The following is a 19718-nucleotide window of genomic DNA, read 5'->3' on the forward strand; positions in this document are numbered from 1 at the left end:
TTGGGACAAAGTACTCTCTACTGTATAAGCAGTCATACCCTGACAAAAAGCTCAAGGGTCAAGTAGTTGGCTGGGAACATGGCCAGGCAGCAAAAATGGACTCAGATTCAGAGTCAGACTGTGGAATCTTTCTTTGGTGACAAAGAAGACCAAAACATACAGCCAAAAGAAGTCAACAAAGTCAAAGATCCTACACCAAAAGCCTCCAAGAAAAATATGAATTGGTCTCAGGCTATGGAAGAGCTCAAAAAGGATTTGCAAAAGAAAGTAAGAGAAGTAGAGGAAAAATTGGGAAGAGAAATGAGAATGATGCAAGAAAACCATGAAAAACAAGTCAATGACTTGCTAAAGCAGACCCCCCCAAAATACTGAAGAAAATAACACCTTAAAAATAGACTAACTCAAATGGCAAAAGAGCTCCAAAAAGCCAATGAGAAGAATCTTGAAAGGCAGAATCAGCCAAGTGGAAAAGGAGGTCCAAAAGACCACTGAAGAAAATACTACCTTAAAAATTAGATTGGAGCAAGTGGATGCTAGTGACTTTATGAGAAATCAAGATATTATAAAACAGAACCAAAGGAATGAAAAACTGAAAGACGATGTGAAATATCTCATTGGAAAAAACACTGACCTGGAAAACAGATCCAGGAGAGATCATTTAAAAATTATGGGACTACCTGAAAGCCATGATCAAAAAAAGAGCCTAGATATCGTCTTTCAAGAAATTATCAAGGAAAACTGCCCTGATATTCTAGAGCCAGAGGGTAAAATATAAATTGAAAGAATCCACCAATTGCCTCCTGAAAAAGATCCCCAAAAGAAAACTCCTAGGGATATTGTTCCCAAATTCCAGAGCTCCCAGATCAAGGAGAAAATACTGCAAGCAGCCAGAAAGAAACAATTTGAGTATTGTGGAAACATAATCAGGATAATACAAGATCTGGCAGCTTCTATATTAAGGGATCAAAGGGCTGGGAATATGATATTCAGGAGTTCAAAGGAGTTAGGATTAAAACCAAGAATCACCTACCCAGCAAAACTGAATATAATGCTCCAAGGAAAAATATGGATTTTCAATAAAATAGAGGACTTAAAAGCTTTCTCAGTGAAAAGACCAGAGCTGAATAGAAAATCTGACTTTCAAACACAAGAATCAAGAGAAGCATGAAAAGGTAAACAAGAAAGAGAAATCATAAGGGACTTACTAAAGTTGAACTGTTTTGTTTACATTCCTACATGGAAAGATGATGTGTGTAATTCATGAGACCTCAGTATTAGGGTAGCTGAAGGGAATATACATATATAGAGAGAGGGCATAGGGTGATTTGAATATGAAGGGATGATAATCAAATTAAGGCATGAGAGAGGAATATATTGAGAGAGGGAGAAAGGGAGAGATAGAATGGGGTAAATTATCTCACATAAAAGTGGCAAGAAAAAGCAGTTCATTGGAAGGGAAGGTGGGGAAGGTGAGGGGGAATGAGTGAATCTTGCTATCAGCGGATTTGACTTGAAGAGAGAATAACATACAGACTCAATTGGGTATCGTACCCCACAGGAAAGAAGGGGGAAGGTGATAAAAAGGGGTGACAACAGAAGGGAGGGCAGATAGGGAGAGGAGGTAATCAAAAGCAAACAGTTTCGACAAGGGAGAGGGTCAAGGGAGAAAATTGAATAAAGGGGGACAGGATAGGAGGGAGCAAAATGCAGTTAGTCTTTCACAACATGAGTACCGTGGAAGGGTTCTGCATAATGATGCACATGTGGCCTATGTTGAATTGCTTGCCTTCTTAGGGAGGGTGGGTGTGGAGGGAAGAGGGGAGAGAATTTGGAACTCAAAGTTTTAAAAGCAGATGTTCAAAAAAAGTTGTTTTTGCATGCAATTGGGAAATAAGATATACAGGCAACGGGGCATAGAAATCTATCTTGCCCTACAAGAAAGTAAGGGAAAAGGGGATGGGTGGAGTGGGGTGACAGAAGGGAGGGCTAACTGGGGAATGGGGCAATCAGAATATATGCCATCTTGGAGTGGGGGGAGGGTAGAAATGGGGAGAAAATTTGTAACTCAAAATCTTGTGGAAATCAATGCTGAAAACTAAAAATATTAAATAAATATTAAAATATTGTAAGCCCCCCAAAAATATTTGGAGACCACTAGCGTGGAGAATAAAAGCTCATTTATTCTTTGTTAACTACAAGAAAATCATTTTTAGATAGCAAAACTCTGCTTTAAAGTGTTTTTATATTCACGATTCCTTTAAAAATATTCTTCAACACTTACTTTTGTGTTCTGAGATTCATCAACATGAGGGCTTCCTTTAAAGATGCACAAAACAGCCTTTCATCCTGACTGTCTCTTAGCATTTTCTGTAAATCCACAACATTGGGTACACCTAACACATTAGGGCCCTTCTCCTAGTTTCCTGGACATTGTGTAGAAATTAATGAAGCATATGGGTTATCGTCTGTCACACAATGGGGGCACCTTCTTTTCTGGTCTTGAGTATCTCTGATGACAAGTCTTTATGTCATTTCTCCAGGGGAATTCTTGGCTGACACCCACTATGTATCTCTCCATTACTCTTTGAGTGACACACATAAATTTTAATTCCTCAAGGACTATGGTCCTTCTTGTTTAATTATAACAGTAGTTTTTTAAAGGAGGATTCTTCCTTTTTGTTAAAAGATAGAATAATATGAACAACCCGGTTCAACAATCCTTTGGATATGAATATCAAGTGTAGCCTAGGTGGTTGCCTCTCTAGGCTACTTCCTCAAATTTGTGGTTTGGGTTTCCCAGAGGGAAGCTACTACTCTGGATTCTAGGAGTAACATATGGGTCTCCATGCCTAAAGTCGCTTCAGGTTCCCTTTAACAGTTAACACCAATAGACACAATTAACTCATAACAAAGTTATTTACCAAAGTGACCTAGTAAGTGCAGGAGCTACAAAATACTCCCCTCCCACAAACCCAGGGCACACTGTCCCACAAATATGCACAGTATCTTCAGGAAAAGTGGACATAAACTTGGAGGACAATGGTAGTGAGGCACACATCAAGGGAATAGATGTAGCCACAGCAACTCTCAGCTCTGGAACTAGGAGGGTCCTTTGTCTTCTCACAGAATCCTCACAAAGTTACCTCTTAGACTCAATGTCTCTGCTAAGCATGTGGCTTAGCCAAGTTCCCAAGGTCGACTTCACTCCTCAGCACATCCATCAATTGCCCTCTCTTGAGTCTATAGCCAGCTCCCTTCTCTGTCGACAAAGGTCACACTGCTTGAAGTTGCTTATGGTTTGATTGACTTTATCTGTATCTCTGCTCCCTCAATTGTGCCTTGAACTTTAAGAACATCCTCAACTGCTGGATGCGTGTCACTGGCAGTGTGAGTAACACTACTCTTAGATGCCATGGCAGATGGGGGCAGGACAAGGGCAGAGAAGTCCCTTGCATCCCCCAAATGCAATTCCCTCTCAGGATCCAGTCTCCTGCCTTTACTACTGGCTCTTGCTATAACTGTCTGTAGCTTTTTAAGATCCCTAAGGACATGCTTTATTTTGATGCGAACCAATGGTGTTGGCCTTTCTTATTCAACAAAAAAGGTGTTCTTACATTATGAGATAATTGGGTGTTAACACTTGATTAACACATTTGTGATATATCTTCTGACTTTATCAACTGAAGAGGGGGGGGGAATTTCTCCCTCCCTTACACATAAAAGTTGCAGTTTTTGGCAACCTCAAGTTTTCCATCAAACAAAAGTCTGCCTTTTAAAAAACAATATTCTTCCAATGATGCTGTAGATCTATCACCAAGTCATAGAATACCACAGACTTGGGGAAAAAAGGTTTTAGTTCACCCAGTGAGTGAAGAAGCAGCACATAATTTTCAACCAAAAAACCATATAGCCAAAGTAACCATTACCAGTAAAATGTGTGACTGGAAAACGAGGGAAGCCACCCATGGAATGAGACTGACAATAACTGATGAAAAGAAAGATCAAAGGCTCCAAGGGTTTCCATGTCACATCAAGAGAACTAGAGGGATGTTCTTAGCATGCCTGCTAGACTCCTGAGGAGGAGTTCTAGGAAAACATAGACAAGGTCTCATTTTGAGACAGCATGGGTGGCATCTGCACCCTAGGAAAGAGTACCTCCACCAGTGAGACTGAAGAAGTAATACTGTATATTCTAGTTACATGTTTTTGTGTCTTTCCCTCTTATTAGACTAAGAAGGAAGGTAGGAAGTGCCTCTAATATGAACTTCTATCTCTCTCGGTGGGAAGGGAAGAAGGGAGGGATTTTCACTAGATGGGTCATTTAATCCCAAAAAATAAAACGAAATAAAACTTTAGGTCTGGTTTCCCACCCTGAATTGGCCTGTAAGGGTTATATCCAAAGAAGCATGTGCCCAGAGTTCCCCAGTAACTTCCACAGACTCTAAGGACATAGCAGAATAATGGCTTGGGTCTTTGGGGGAATTTCTTGGCTGGGTATGGCCATGTGGTAGCCCAACAGTGAAAGGACTTGGCATTTTAATATGAAATGGTAAGCCCTAAGTGATTCTTAGATTCTCTCCCTGTCCCAAAGTAGAGGCAGGGAAGGGGTAGGGTATAGGAATGTATAAAAATGGGAGATTATTGAGACCCTAACCCCGGGTTCTCCTGAACACCAATCACCATTTGCATTTAGTGTACATAGTAAGGAAAAATGTCCCATCCAACAAAAGGCCAACATAGCCTGATTTGTGTAAATATGTAATTTGTTAAATGATATGAGGACAACCAAAGTCCCCAGACAAAAAAAGGGCTATCCTGAGATTGCTGACTCATCCCATGAAATGAATGAACCCAACCACTCAGAAGAGGCTTGTATATGAGCCTATTTACTATAAAATACTAAAGTATTCCTAACTTATTAAATATATAAATACAATACTATTTTCATTCAGAATTAGCGAAAAATATTCAATTAAAATATTCAAGGTAAAAGGGTTCTGTTCATAATAGAGGCCATTTTGTAGCAAGAAAAGAACATGTAAGAATGCTTGTTCTCTAATCAAGGAGGGTTTTTTCTTTTATTCTTTGTTTTAGTCTATGAGAAGAACTAAGTGGTTATTAAGTCTATACAGCAAAATTCCCATCAAATGGAACACAAATATAGGCATCCTCAATTAACTGGAGTTTTTTTTTGCCACACTTACTTCTAAAGGTAAGAGGTAAATGAAAAAAGCTCACATCAAGAATTTATTCAGAACTACAATTTACCCCATAGTACAGATTGATCTGAATTTCTTACATCTTTTACATCTATAGTACTACACACACGAACCTTTGATGTTCAAAACAATGACCCTGAGGTACTACACTATTATTAGTTGTCATAGAAGATTCAAATTACATTCTACATACTAAAAACTTACTACAGAAGTGGAAAGATTTTCAAAACACAAACAGAACTTCTAATCAAGTGAATTAACTAGAAAATTAAAGTAACCCCAAAATTCTATTGATTCATTTTACCTTCATCTTATTTAACTATTTAACCATTCTTAAAGATTTGAGGGTCTACATAGGTTTACATCCATTCCGAATTTCTTTTTCAAATCTGCCTGCTTGTGGATTTATTTTTAATGCATAAATACGGGCAGCGGTAATATGCAAATGACATTTAAAGTGCTTCTATCAGCACCACCAAGAGGCAAAGGAGGATCGAAAGAAAAAGTGAGGGAAGGAAAGTTACTGGACTCTTACCACTTTGCCACGGGGCTATATTGCTCCTGTATCCCTGTAGTACTGCTGTGTTCGGGCTTCTCAACTCACCTGCATTTTGAGAATGACATCCACAAATTCAAACATTCCCCTACAACATGTTTCCATCAATTATCCACAATACTAGTTCCTCTACACTCATTCCCAGGACCACTCCCTTATTCAAGTCAAAATGGATATGAACAATGTGTATTAGTTAGTACATGTTGTTTGTCTATAGCAGAAGGTTAAAAATGTTTATTGGATGGATGGATAAATGAAAAGATGAATGTATGGATGGATGATGTGACATACTTCATCTCTTTCTCTGATATTCAGTGTCTTTGGGCTCTTAAACTTTAATTAGCCATTTTTCCTTTGAAATCAAATCAACTTCCAGGATTGGTGACCCCAACAGAGCTAATATATGTGCTGTATATGTCATTATGTTGAAAGAATTTCAAACAGTGCCTTCTAGGCACTGGATAAGTATTTCTCAAATGAATGAATGCAAAGAATTCTCTGATGATTTTTTAAAAAGAATTTACTAAAGCATTTAGTATGCATTGCATGCACAGCATGGGGCTCATCTCTCCACCTGAGCCCTCACCACAGACACCCTTAGTCCTCCTTGCAGCAAACAAAAGACAAGAAAAATTTAAAGATGACTAGGAGAAACATATATGATAACGGGGCGGAAGTCCCCAAAATAAAAAGAGAAAATCAAACAAGGAGAGGAGAAACACAGCAGAAGAGGTAGGAGAACAAGACTATCAGAAAGAGTATGAATGAGAGAAAGGAGGAAACCTCAGTAATGATTGATCCTGACCATGATGTGCTCTGGTTGGATAAGATCTCTTCCTTCAGATACCTTCACTTTCTTTTTTAGAAATGAGATTGTGACTTCACATGCAGCGTGCACCACTTCCCGACAGCCATTTATGAATGAAGACAGACATGCCTCACACAGCACAGGAGACGTGGCTCTCAGGAATGGCACAGGGAAATCCACAGAAGTAGAGGGAGGGATAAAAATGGTAAGAAACCACTTTGCTTTGAAACCTGACTTTTCAAAAAGAACGGGGGAAACTTGCATTTGGAAGGGGTCAGAAAGAAGGGGGCAGCACAGGCAATGGAAGATTCGTGTCTGCAGGGAGGACCAAGGGAGGAATGCTTCCCGCACTCCTAATTGTTCAAGGCAAAGTTGTTTCAGCTGGTGATTTTCACCAAAATATGAGTTGGTAAGAATAAACTGAAAATGTTTGGGAAGCACAAGCCATTTTGGGAAATGTATAAAAAAACAAATCGCCTATTTCACAAATGAGACATCAAAGCTGGTTGTGATAGTATGTAAGGTCATATGAGGTTCTGAAAACAGGGCTATCGCAAACCATACGTTTTCATTTTTGTAAATAATATTCACAACACTGACTTTTAATTCCAATCAATGCTCACAGTTTTTACTGTCCATGATGTATTCAAAATATGCTGTGTGGTTGACTTTCAAGCCTTATATAAACCAGTTTATTTTGCAAACGAATAAATGAAGGATAAGCTTAATTATTTTTTTTAATATGAGCCTGGCCAGTTTCCTGAGGAATAAACAGCAGGAAATATAAACCAGATGCAGAAATCTTGATCCTTTGGATCAGATACTGCAAAATTCTGAAGACCTGAGTGAAACTGAATTTAGTAATAATGTGACAGAAATTTGGCTGGATATTTGAAAGGACGATTAGAAACATGTTACTAGAAAACTAGGCAAAAGTAAATATTCCAGTGAATAGCCAATTTATGGCAAATACTGCATCTAGTAAATTAATTAAAACACCAGAATTCCAGCTAATTTGCTAAAACATGACTGAATACACACCACTGACAATGAATAAGAATTCCAGTGCATTATGTCTGCTGTGCATGCCAAAAACAGATGTGGAATACATTTGGCATTCATTTAAAAATATTCAGTTAAGGGTTTTTTTTTGCCAGCAGAAATGCAGTGCAACTATTTCATCGCTTGTTCAAAATAACCTGATTACCTATCTGAATTACTTACATAAAGAACAAAGCAGAGGACCGCTCATAGTATCTATCTATACGAAATATATTTGCTTTCAAATCCAGCTTTTAACTCACTATATGTTATCATTGAGCCTGCCTTGAAAATATGCCAGTTCTAGATAAGAGAATATAGCCCATTTCCTACTATGTATCATACGATCATATTCAGTGTTTTAAGTCTATTCAAACCTAATTGTGACTATTAACATCTCTAGTTCTAAAAGTAAAGATAAGCTGTCAAAAACTGATGGGGGAGGGGGGAACCCAGAAATAACTTATTTTAATATCCCCTCTTGAACATGATCTTACAGATGATTGTTAACTACACACCCACCAGTCCTTTTAAGTACCACACACACACACACACACACACACACACACACACCCATAGTTGATGATTCTGCTCTTTTCCCGTGGCACTAAGAACTCGCTTAGCAGACAACAGCATGAAATAGTCCAGCACTCATCAAACGTACAAGTCACACTTACTGATTTTTTCCTCATCTCTCGAGAAAGGAAAGCAGCAGAGCTGACCCATGGCACCTAGTGCTTTCTTTCCTTCTCCGTGTTCTCTTCACTGTGTACACCCCAAACAGAAACTGCAGGTGATTCTAGCAGGCTGCGAGCAGACTGCTTATTCCTCTCTGAAGGAAGGAGGGAGGGAGGGAGGGAGGGAGGGGGAGAGGGAGAGAGAGAGAGAGAGAGAGAGAGAGAGAGAGAGAGAGAGAGAGAGAGAGAGAGAGAGAGAGAGAGAGAGAGAAGACAGAGAGAGGGAGAGAGTGCGCAGGAGAGAGAAAAGAGAAGGGAACAAAAAGGCTCCACCTACCTCCTTGCCCTCCAGTTTCTTATGACTGCTTTAGGACTGACAGTCACTGAAAAAAGTAGCCGTATGCTCTACTAACTCTCCCAGAATTGTAGGTTAAATCCATGCCATATACCGGCTGTGTAGATTTCTATGTGTGCCTTTAAGAGAAACTAAGGAACACATCAAAAAAGGCTCACCCCCCTCCCCATCCCTGTCCACCCCCACACAAACAATGCAATTACATACGGAATAAAAATGCGAACTGCAACAAAAAAGCAAGATCTTTCTGTACGTTATTTAAAAAAGGAAAAGCTTGCTTCTCTCCCTAGGAGACAGAAGAGTGGGCAGGGATCTCAATGTGTGCTGAAAAATGAGGGCACAACTCCTATGATGAAGTTCTGTTTACAGTTTAGAGTGATTGCAAGCACTCAAAGAATGCCAAGGGGGAAGAAAAAAGAAGAAAGAATCTAATCTGTTATCTATAGCATGGTTTTATGCAAAAAAAAATCATTTGTTAAATGTTCACCATCTGAAATCCTCAGGACAATCCAGCTATTCCAATACTGAGTCACTTATTAGGAAATCACAGAACTAGAACATATCCTAGAGACCATCTGATCCAACTCTTATTTTAGCAAAAAATTTTAGCAAAAATGAGGCTCCGAGAAATAAAGTGACTTGCTGTAAGTCACAAGGTTAGCTATGACTAGAAGCCAGATCTCCTAACTCCCAATTCTATTGTTCTATTCCCGCCCCACCCTCAATGCTGTGGACCTTATAGTCATCACACAAGTTTCTCAATTACCTGGATAAACCTCGAATTTATAGGCATAGCTGCAGCAAGGAAAGAAAAAGACGTGGCCGTCATTTTAGATGAAATCCTTAGAGGTTGAGTAAATTAAGACACTGAACCAAACTCTGCTGAATTCACGTAACCAGCTTGTTTTTAACTACATGATGCCTCTTTGGACTTAATGTTGTAATAATCATCACAAAGTTATTAAACCCTGTTTCTCTATTGGATGAGATAATTTTGAATAGAAAGGTCATTAGAAGTGTCAAAGATTGTTCTCAATGTCAGACTTCCCAAACCTTCCTCTCCTCCCCCTCCCCCAACATTAGCAAGAAATGGTGAGAGTATGATGGCAATTCCTTCCTGTGGCACATAATGGCAAAATGTCCTTTTCAGTACTCATCAAGAAAAAGGGTGAAATGTGGAAGAAGAAAGCAACATGGGAATCTCACAAATTAAATGTTACACTTAAAAAAAATCCCACTTTGTGGTTGACAGCCACTAAACATTTTTCAAATGGGACATCAAAGTGACAGAGGAGTCCTATTTTTATTATTGATATGTATTTAAAGAGAGGATGGGGAAGTATCTTCTTATAGTATTTGAATATGCATCAATTAGGTAATGCCATGCATTTTTTCCAATCATAAAAAACTCTACCCTATTAAGAGTTTTCAGAATTAGAATGACACAGATGGGCTGTGTTCCGTCAAGCAAAGATTTGTATCTGCTACAGTCAGACAGATTAGGCTAGGAATTCAAATAAGTATTTTAAATTTTCTATATATTCTCATAAATTCACTTTAAATTTTACTTCAACATCAGTGAATCAAATATAAATATCTCTACATGAATTCATGAAGGATGTGTGATTTCATCAGTATAAGGCAAACTTCTGGTCTGGGAACTCCCTTCATCAATTCAGGCAGTCGCTAATCCATAACCTAGTTTAAATAAATGCTAGAGAGTTTCCCTAGGCACTGAGAGGTCAAGTGGTTTTCCCAAGGTCACATAAGCAGGAAGTGGCAGAGATGGGATTTGACCCAAATCCAACACATAATCCTTTAGACCAGTGGTGTCAAATTCAAAAGGAAACAGATCCCTGTGGGCCTCACAACTTAGAAAACTATAACCATTATCTATTTTGTATTATATTTTTATTTATTAAAAACTTCCCAATTATATTTTAATCCAGTTTAGGCCATACTCAGGAGTTTTGCTGGCCATGAGTCTGATATTCCTCTATTCCCACTTGATGTTCAGTGACATAGTAGTTGAATTAGCTTGATTAGATATTAGACAAGAATATTTAAATTTTAAGATGTCAATTTTTAAAGCTAGATTTTCCAAATATAACATAATCACAGAGTATTAGAAAATTCAGTTGGAAGAGATCCATTTTAGAGTTTCACAGTTTATCAGCCTCTCCATTGTAAACGGTAATTACAAATTGCTTGATTACTCCTTTCTTTCAAAATCAGTGAAACATTTTACATTTAGAAATTTTAAAACTCACATAGATCTGTGATTTCATCAGTGTGAATACAGATCACAACTCATCCAAGCCTGCTCATTTAGTGCAATGATTCTTGTCCGTATCTTCCCAGACTCAAAGTAAAGGATATTATCAAAGGAAATGCATGATTTAAAAAGAAAGAGGACCCTGGTCCTTGTAAGAGTAAGGGATAACTGATGTATTTGCCCATGTGCTCCAATGGTGTTCTCTTGATATCAAGAGCAAAACTCACATATACTGTAAGCATAAAATCAATCCTAGTTCTAGAGATGAAAGATCATTTGAATTTGGCTAGTTCTGGTACTAACAGATGATAACTGCCAAAACTGTGAGCTCTCTGAAGGCAGAGATCATGTTTTATCTATCTTTGCACCTCCTTCAGCATTTGGCACAGTGCTTTAGGACCATCGTTTCTAACTCAGTTAATTTCCCATAGGCCACTGACATTCTATATACTGGATACCTTCAACATAGCTCAATAACTGGTCCGCTCAGAAGGGCCCACTTCCCTCTTTTAGTGCTCAATTCCTTCCACAAATTACATTGTAGTTATTTATCTATGTACATGTATACTCTCCCCTTCTAATAGAATGTAAGCTTCTTCATTTTGTATAGTAGGCACTGGAAACATTTATTGGACTGAGCCGGAGGCAACACCTACATTTTCTTCTCTCTAGAGCATACCCTAGAAGTTTTTATTTTATATGTATATTATGGCACTTACCTATTTCAGGACTTCATGCATCTATGATCTTCATAAGCAGAAGTTCTCCCTCTAAAAAGGAGATCACAATGCTCTCCACCAACCTGAGTTCTGTGGCCAAACCAATTGTTAACAAACCAAACCAACTGGTTTGGTAACAATTGGAAACAGCTTCCTAAAGATGAGCCTCCTTAGCTTGGTTAAGCTGATCCTCAGATGAAAGATATTCAGTTCACTGCTGGGTAAATACTCTAAGCTTTTACATCTTGGTAGGACCAGACGTAGCTTGTAGTAAATTAGAACATAGGGTCACCTCTCCCCAACAACACACACACACACCCCACATGATGAAGCAGCTGGGCTGAACTTTAGTGAAGAAGCATTAATATTATTAATTATTAATAATGGTAAAGGCATTTTCTGTAATGCCACCTATTATAGTAAGGGCAAGAAAGCACAGCTAGTATCATGGAAACTCATAACTGGGCACAAAGGAACTGCATGAAATTTCAACAAAATCAAGAATGTCCTCAAAGTACACTCAAAGTCTTTTACACATTCATTGCAGGCCATTTGCCTTAATAAAATCTGGTGGGAATATACTATGCAGATGTATACTCAGTCCATTATCTGTTTGCACACTAACACAGATATTCCTGATTTTTTTTAATGCTGACATCCCATTCTCAGTCAATTAAAACTGAAGGGCCAGCTTAAAGTGTTTGGAAATTATTTTCTGCATGAAAATGAATAAGCAACTACACACACACACACACACACACACTTCTTCAATATGTTTACGGATTTGTGCTCTCAACAATAAGTACTTCTGTTAATATACAATTTATCTATAATCTCTTAATCTGTGTGGTGTAAGTAAACCAGAAGACACTATATAAAAATAAATGAAGAATGGCTTCTTTACCATTCAGTCAAATGGAGGAAGGTTCTTCTCGGTGAAGAAGACAGGACAGTTGGTGAGGTTACGTTTGTTATATATGAAAAGGCAACAAGAAGCATAACTTCACAGGGTAATTGGTCATCTCACCATGCACTGCTCATGACGAAAGTTGAGACCACAACGGAGATACCTACACCTTTTTTCATCTACACCTACTTCATCAAACAGAGAAGCAAATAAACTCTATGAAAAAGCTAAGCCAATTTGGGGCAGGATAATGGAAAGAATGCTGGATTTGGCATCAGAGGACCAAAGTACGAATCCTGGCTCTGCCACTTATCTGTGTGAGCATGGGCAAATCTTTCATCACTTTAGGCCTCAGTTTCTTCATCCCTAAAATGAAGGGGTTAAATTAGAAGGTCTCTTTTGGCTCCAAACCTAAACTTTTATGAATTTATAACCTGAATTATACCCTTCAATTAATTTGTACTCAGTGACTTACATGTACAAACTGGTAGCAGGGAAGATAGCAAAAAATATATTTGGAAAATTATGATGTGAGAATAAGAAATGAATGAGACCAAAAGCTTCTAAGAACAGTATTTTTATAGTGCAGGAGAGGTTCTATATGCTTACACTTTTCAAGGGACTGCAAGGTAACCAAAGGTCCCATGAAAAAAATACTTCTTGTTCCCAGTAAGACATGACAAAACCAATGACTGGCAGTATCTTTTCAGTTCCTTCGCAGGATCATCATCTCTTTGCCCACAAGCATGGTGTTTCTTTAAGAACTTACATGTTCTTTTTTAATTTTTAAAATATTTTTCCAAAGGAAAAACATTTAATGAAACAGCATAATTCCATAAAACCATGAAATTGAATCAAGTATTAAACACTCCCATTTGTATTCCCAAATGACTCCATGTAACCCTCAGAGAGTGCTCAATTCAACTCCCAGTTAACCAATTGATCTACATTCAAGACATACCAAGAGCGGGATAGAATAATCATTGGTAGAAAGCTGACAAAGAAATACACTGAAGCCATAGGGAATGTTGGGCTTCTTTGAGGGGGAACCAGACCATCATTTAAATTCAGAGAAGATCTTGAGAGTATTACTTTTCAACATGGGACCTGAAAGAGGTGCCAGAATTCAGGACACAGCTGCCATTTTCTTCCCATCTCTCCCTGGCTAGCCCTCATGCTCCCCCGACCCTGAACCTCTCATTCGTGGCTAGACTTCCTGCCTCTTCAGCCCTTTGCATCATTTTGGATAGATGTGTCACCAGGGGGTGGCCACTAGGTGATAATTATTTTTGGGTGTGGGTACAGCACCCCAACTAAGGGATAGAAGGAATTATTAACTATGTTAGTGGCAGGAATATTCACATTGATGGACTCCTTGAAGTATTAAAGAAAGAAGCTTATATTCAAAGACCGGCAAAAATAAAGCATTTGATAAATAAGTTATTTAATGTATGATATGCTGTACATGGAAAGAGGGCTGTCAGTGGGTGAGACTTGCTATAGATTCCATGCACTGGGAAGGATGTTTTCCAAACCCCATGGCCAAACTGTTTCAAAGTCTGCCACAGTGAGCGGGGAGGGACTTCCTGCATGGACCCAAAGATTCTCCTGCATGTGTGGGAACAGGAAATTATGATGACAGCAGAAAAGTGGTAAAGTTATGGCACTAAAGGGAGACTGTGTTACAACCTGTGGCTTGTGGATGCTGCTGAAGCAGTACCAATCTGCATAGAGGTTCTCAACCCTTTCCTGCCCAATGAAGCTTAAAGCTACTGTTAATGACGATTCATTTTTAATTCAGATCTTTATTTTATTGATTTTGGTCCCTAACTGCCGTCTCATCACAGTGTGTAATTCTCAGTGTGGGAGCATTGTCCAAGCTCCCTCCACCAATGTTGATCAGCAATTCTTCTGAAACGAGTATTCTTATGGAATTGCCTGGGGGCACTGGGAATTTTGATGATTTACTAATGATCACATGCCTGGTATATGTCAGAGGCAGAATTTGACTGGAATCCAGGTCTTCCTGATCCCAAGACTGGACCTCTAACCACTACTCCATGCTGCATCTCTTGGGCCTGTAAAAATAGATCTAAATTTTTCTTTTTTTAAAAATTATTATTTATTTCATATTTTTAGTTTTCAGCATTGATTTCCACGAGAGTTTGAATTACAAATTCTCTCCCCATTTCTACCCTCCCCCCCACCCCAAGATGGCATATATTCTGATTGTCCCATTCCCCAGTCAGCCCTCCCTTCTGTCACCCCACTCTCCCCCATCCCCTTTTCCCTTACTTTGTTGTAGTGCAAGATAGATTTCTATGCCTCATTGCCTGTATATCTTATTTCCTACTTCCATGTAAACACTTTTTTTGGACATCTGCTTTTAAAACTTTGAGTTCCAAATTCTCTCCCCTCTTCCCTCCCCACCTATACTCCCTAATAAGGCAAGCAATTCAACATAGGCCACATGCGTATCATTATGCAAAACCCTTCCACGATACTCCTGTTGTGAAAGACTAACTATATTTTGCTCCTTCTTATCCTATCCCCCTTTATTCAATTTTCTCCCCTGACCCTGTCCCTTTTCGAAAGTGTTTGCTTTTGATTACCTCCGCTCCCATCTGCCCTCCCTTCCATTGTCCCCCCTTTTTATCTCCTTCTTCCTTCTTTCCCGTGGGGTAAGATACCCAATTGAGTGTGTATGGTATTCCTTCCTCAGGTGAAATCCAATGAGAACAAGATTCACTCGTTCCCCCTCACTTGCCCGCTCTTCCCTCCCAACAGAACTGCTTTTTCTTGCCACTTTTATGAGAGATAATTTACCCTATTCTATCTCTCCCTTTCTCCCTCTCTCCATATATTCCTCTCTCATCCCTTAATTTGATTGCATTTTTTTAGATATAATCCCTTCATATTCAACTCACCCTGTGCCCTCTGTCTATATATATGTGTATACACACACACACATATATGTGTGTATATATATACATACATACATATATATATACACATACATACATACATATATATATATATATATGTATGTATGTATGTATGTATGTATGTATATTCCCTTCAGCTACCCTAATACTGAGTGAATTACACACATCACATTTCTATGTAGGAATGTAAACAGAACAGTTCAACTTTACTAAGTCCCTTATGATTTCTCTTTCCTGTTTACCTTTTCATGCTTCTCCTAATTCTTGTGTTTGAAAGACAAATTTTCTATTCAATTCTGGTCTTTTCACTGAGAAAGCTTGAAAGTCCTCTATTTTATTGAAAATCCACATTTTGCATTGGAGCATGACACTCAGTTTTGCTGAATAGGTGATTCTTGGTTTTAATCCTAGCTCCACTGACCTCCAGAATACTGTATTCCAAGCCCTTCGATCCCTTAATGTAGAAGCTGCTAGATTTTGTGGTATTCTGATTGTGTTTCCACAATACTCAAGTTGTTTCTTTCTGGCTGCTTGCAGTATTTTCTCCTTGATCTGGGAGCTCTGGAATTTGGCGACAATATTCCTAGGAGTTTTCTTTTGGGGATCTTTTTGAAGAGGCAAACTGTGGATTCTTTCAATTTCTATTTTACCCTCTGGCTCTAGAACATCAGGGCAATTTTCCTTGATAATTTCTTGAAAGATGATACCTAGGCTCTTTTTTTTGATCATGGCTTTCAGGTAGTCCAATCATTTTTAAATTATCTCTCCTGGATCTATTTTCCAGGTCAGTGGTTTTTCCAGTGATGTATTCCACATTGTCTTCCACTTTTTCATTCCTTTGGTTTTGTTTGATAATATCTTGATTTCTCATGAAGTCACTAGCTTCCACTTGCTCCAATCTAATTTTTTTTTTTTATAAATTTCTTTATTTATTTTTAGTTTACCACGCACAGTTTCCAATCTAATTTTTAAGGTAGTATTTTCTTCAGTGGACTTTTGGACCTCCTTTTCCATTTGGCTAATTCTGCCTTTCCAGGCATTCTTCTCCTCATTGGCTTTTTGAAGTTCTTTTGCCATTTGAGTTAGTCTATTTTTTAATTTATTTAATATATTTAGTTTTCAGCATTGATTTTCACAAGAGTTTGAATTACAAATTTTTCCCCATTTTTACCCTCCCGCCCACTCCAAGATGGCATATATTCTGGTTACCCCATTCCCCAGTCAGCCCTCCCTTCTATCACCCCACTCCCCTCCCATCTCCTTTTCCCTTACTTTCTTGTAGGGCAAGATAGATGTTTATACCCCATTGCTTGTGTATCTTATTTCCTAGTTGCATGCAAAAACTTTTTTTTAAACATCTGTTTTTAAAACTTTGAGTTCCAAATTCTCTCCCTTCTTCCCTCCCCACCTACCCTCCCTAAGCAAGCAATTCAACATAGGCCACATGTGTATCATTGTGCAGAACACTTCCACAATACTCATGTTGTGAAAGCCTAACTATATTTTGCTACTTCCTATCCCCCTTTATTCAATTTTCTCCCTTGACCCTGTCCCTTTTCAAAAGTGTTTGTTTTTGATTACCTCCTCCCCCTATTTGCCCTCCCTTCTATTGTCCCCCCCTTTTTATCTTCTTCCTTCTTTCCTGTGTGGTAAGATACCCAATTGAGTGTGTATGTTATTTCCTCCTCAGGTCAAATCTGATAAGAGCAAGATTCACTCATTCCCCCTCACCTGCCTCCTCTTCCCTTCCTACAAAACTGCATTTTCTTGACACTTTTATGCAAGATAATTTACCCCATTCTATCTCTCCCTTTCTCCCTCTCTCAACATATTCCTCTCTCATCCCTTAATTTGATTGTATTTTTTTAGATATCATCTCTTCATATTCAACTCACCCTGTGCCCTCTGTCTATCTATCTATCTATCTATCTATCTATCTATCTATCTAAATATGTATATATATGTATGTACCCATACACACACACACACACACACACACACACACACACACACACATGAATATTCCCTTCAGCTACCCTAATACTCAGGTCTCATGAATCATATACATCATCTTTCCATGTAAGAATGTAAACAAAACAGTCCAACTTAGGAAGTCCCTTGTGATTTCTCTTTCTTGTTTACCTTTTCATGCTTCTCTTGATTCTTGTGTTTGAAAGTCAAATTTTCTATTCAGCTCTAGTCTTTTCACTCAGAAAGCTTGAAAATCCTCTATTTTTTGAAAGTCTATATTTTGCCTTGGAGCACTACACTCAGTTTTGCTGGGTAGGTGATTCTTGGCTTTAATCCTAGCTCCATTGACCTCCAGAATATCATATTCCAAGCCCTTCGATCCCTTAATGTAGAAGCTGCTAGATCTTGTATTATCCTGATTGTATTTCCACAATACTCAAATTGTTTCTTTCCGGCTGCTTGCAGTATTTTCTCCTTGATCTAGGAGCTCCAGAATTTGGCGACAATATTCCTAGGAGTTTTCTTTTGGAGATCTTTTTGAGGAGGCAATCTGTGGATTCTTTCAATTCCTATTTTACCCTCTGGCTCTACAATATCAGGCCAGTTTTCCTTGATAATTTCTTGAAAGATGATATCTAGGCTCTTTTTTTGATCATGGCTTTCAGGTGATCCAAGAATTTTTAAATTATCTCTCCTCGATCCATTTTCCAGGCCAGTAGTTTTTCCAATGAGGTATTTCACAATCTTCCACTTTTTCATTCCTTTGGTTCTGTTTGATAGTCTCTTGATTTCTCATTAAGTCCCTAGCTTCTACTTGCTCCAATCTAATTTTTAAGGTAGTATTTTCTTCAGTGGTCTTTTGGACCTCCTTTTCCATTTGGCTAATTCTGCCTTTCAAGGCATTCTTCTCCTCACTGGAGTTTTGGAGCTCTTTTGCAATTTGAGTTAGTCTATTTTTTAAGGTGTTATTTTCTTTGGTATTTTTTTGGGTCTCCTTTAGCAAGTCATTGACTTGTTTTTTCATGGTTTTCTCGTATCATTCTCATTTCTATTCCTAATTTTTCCTCTACTTCTCTAACTTGGTTTTCCAAATCCTTTTTGAGTTCTTTCATGGCCTGAGACCAGTTCATGTTTTTCTTAAAGGCTTTTTATGTAGGCTCTTTGACTTTGTTGACTTCTTCTGGCTCTATGTTTTGGTCTTGTCACCAAAGAAAGATTCCAAAGTCTGAGTCCGAATCTGAGTCTGTTTTGGCTGGCTGTTCATGTTCCCAGTCAACTACTTGACCCTTGAGTTTTTCATCGGGGTATGACTGCTTGTGGAGAGTACTTTGTTCCAAGCTTGAGGGGGTGCGCTGTTGTTTTCAGAGCTATTTCTATACAGCCAGCTCTGCCACGCCAGTGCTCCTCCTCCCCCAAGAACCACCAACACAGACTGGACTCAGATCTTAAGCAGGCTCTGCACTCCAGCTCTGATCTGCCACTTAACTCCTCCCACCAGCTGGGCCTGGGGCCGGAAGCAACTGCAGCTGTAGTTCTGTAGCTGCACCACCCCCACTGCTCCCAGGGTGGTGGCTGAATTGCGAGCTCCTTTAACTCCGTCCCCTGCAGCTTTTCCCAGAAACCTTCTCTGTTGTCTTTGGCATTTGTGGGTTGAGAAGTCTGGTAACTGCCACAGCTCACTGATTCAAGGCGTTAGGGCCTGTTCTGCCTGGCTCCCGGGTCTGATTCGTCCTGTTGCTGCCCACGCTGGGCTCTGCTCTACTCTGCTCCCAGCTCGGTGCATGATAGACCTTACCCAGCAACCATTCAAGCTATCCTGGGCTGAAGCCCTGCTTCCCTCTGCTATTTTGTGGGTTCTGCAGTTCTAGAATTTGTTAAGAGCCATTTTTATAGGTTTTTGGAGGGACCTGGCAGGGAGCTCACACAAGTCCCTGCTTTCCAGCCACCATCTTGGCTCCTCCTCCCATGTTCTTTTTTTAATCTCATAAGTTCCCAGGGGTTCAATAATCTCTATGTGGATGACTCTAAAATTTATGTTTCCAACCCTAAGTGATCATCTGAATATCAGTCTTTTATCACCAACTACCCATTGGTAACTGTTAGGAAGACCTGTTAAGACTTTACCACCAGGAAATCCCATGGACATCTCAAACTCAGTGTGTCTAAAATGGAACTCATAAATTTTCCTATAAATGCTTTCCTCTTCCAAACCTTCCAATTTCTGCTGAAGGTGCCATCATTGTTC

The 19718-nt window shown here is 39.0% G+C and overlaps 1 protein-coding gene across 1 annotated transcript in view; it reads right to left on the reverse strand.

The window, feature by feature from the left end:
• The window catches only part of AKAP7 (A-kinase anchoring protein 7), a 171137-nt gene that overhangs the window by 20120 nt on the left and 131299 nt on the right, over window positions 1-19718 (reverse strand). Inside the window, exon 7 of the mRNA XM_036768250.1 lies at window positions 5755-5823. Coding sequence (XP_036624145.1) covers window positions 5755-5823 — 69 coding nt within the window. The remainder of the gene's footprint in view (window positions 1-5754; window positions 5824-19718) is intronic.

This window comes from Trichosurus vulpecula, chromosome 7, assembly GCF_011100635.1.
Source record: "Trichosurus vulpecula isolate mTriVul1 chromosome 7, mTriVul1.pri, whole genome shotgun sequence".
Classification (NCBI taxonomy): domain Eukaryota; kingdom Metazoa; phylum Chordata; class Mammalia; order Diprotodontia; family Phalangeridae; genus Trichosurus; species Trichosurus vulpecula.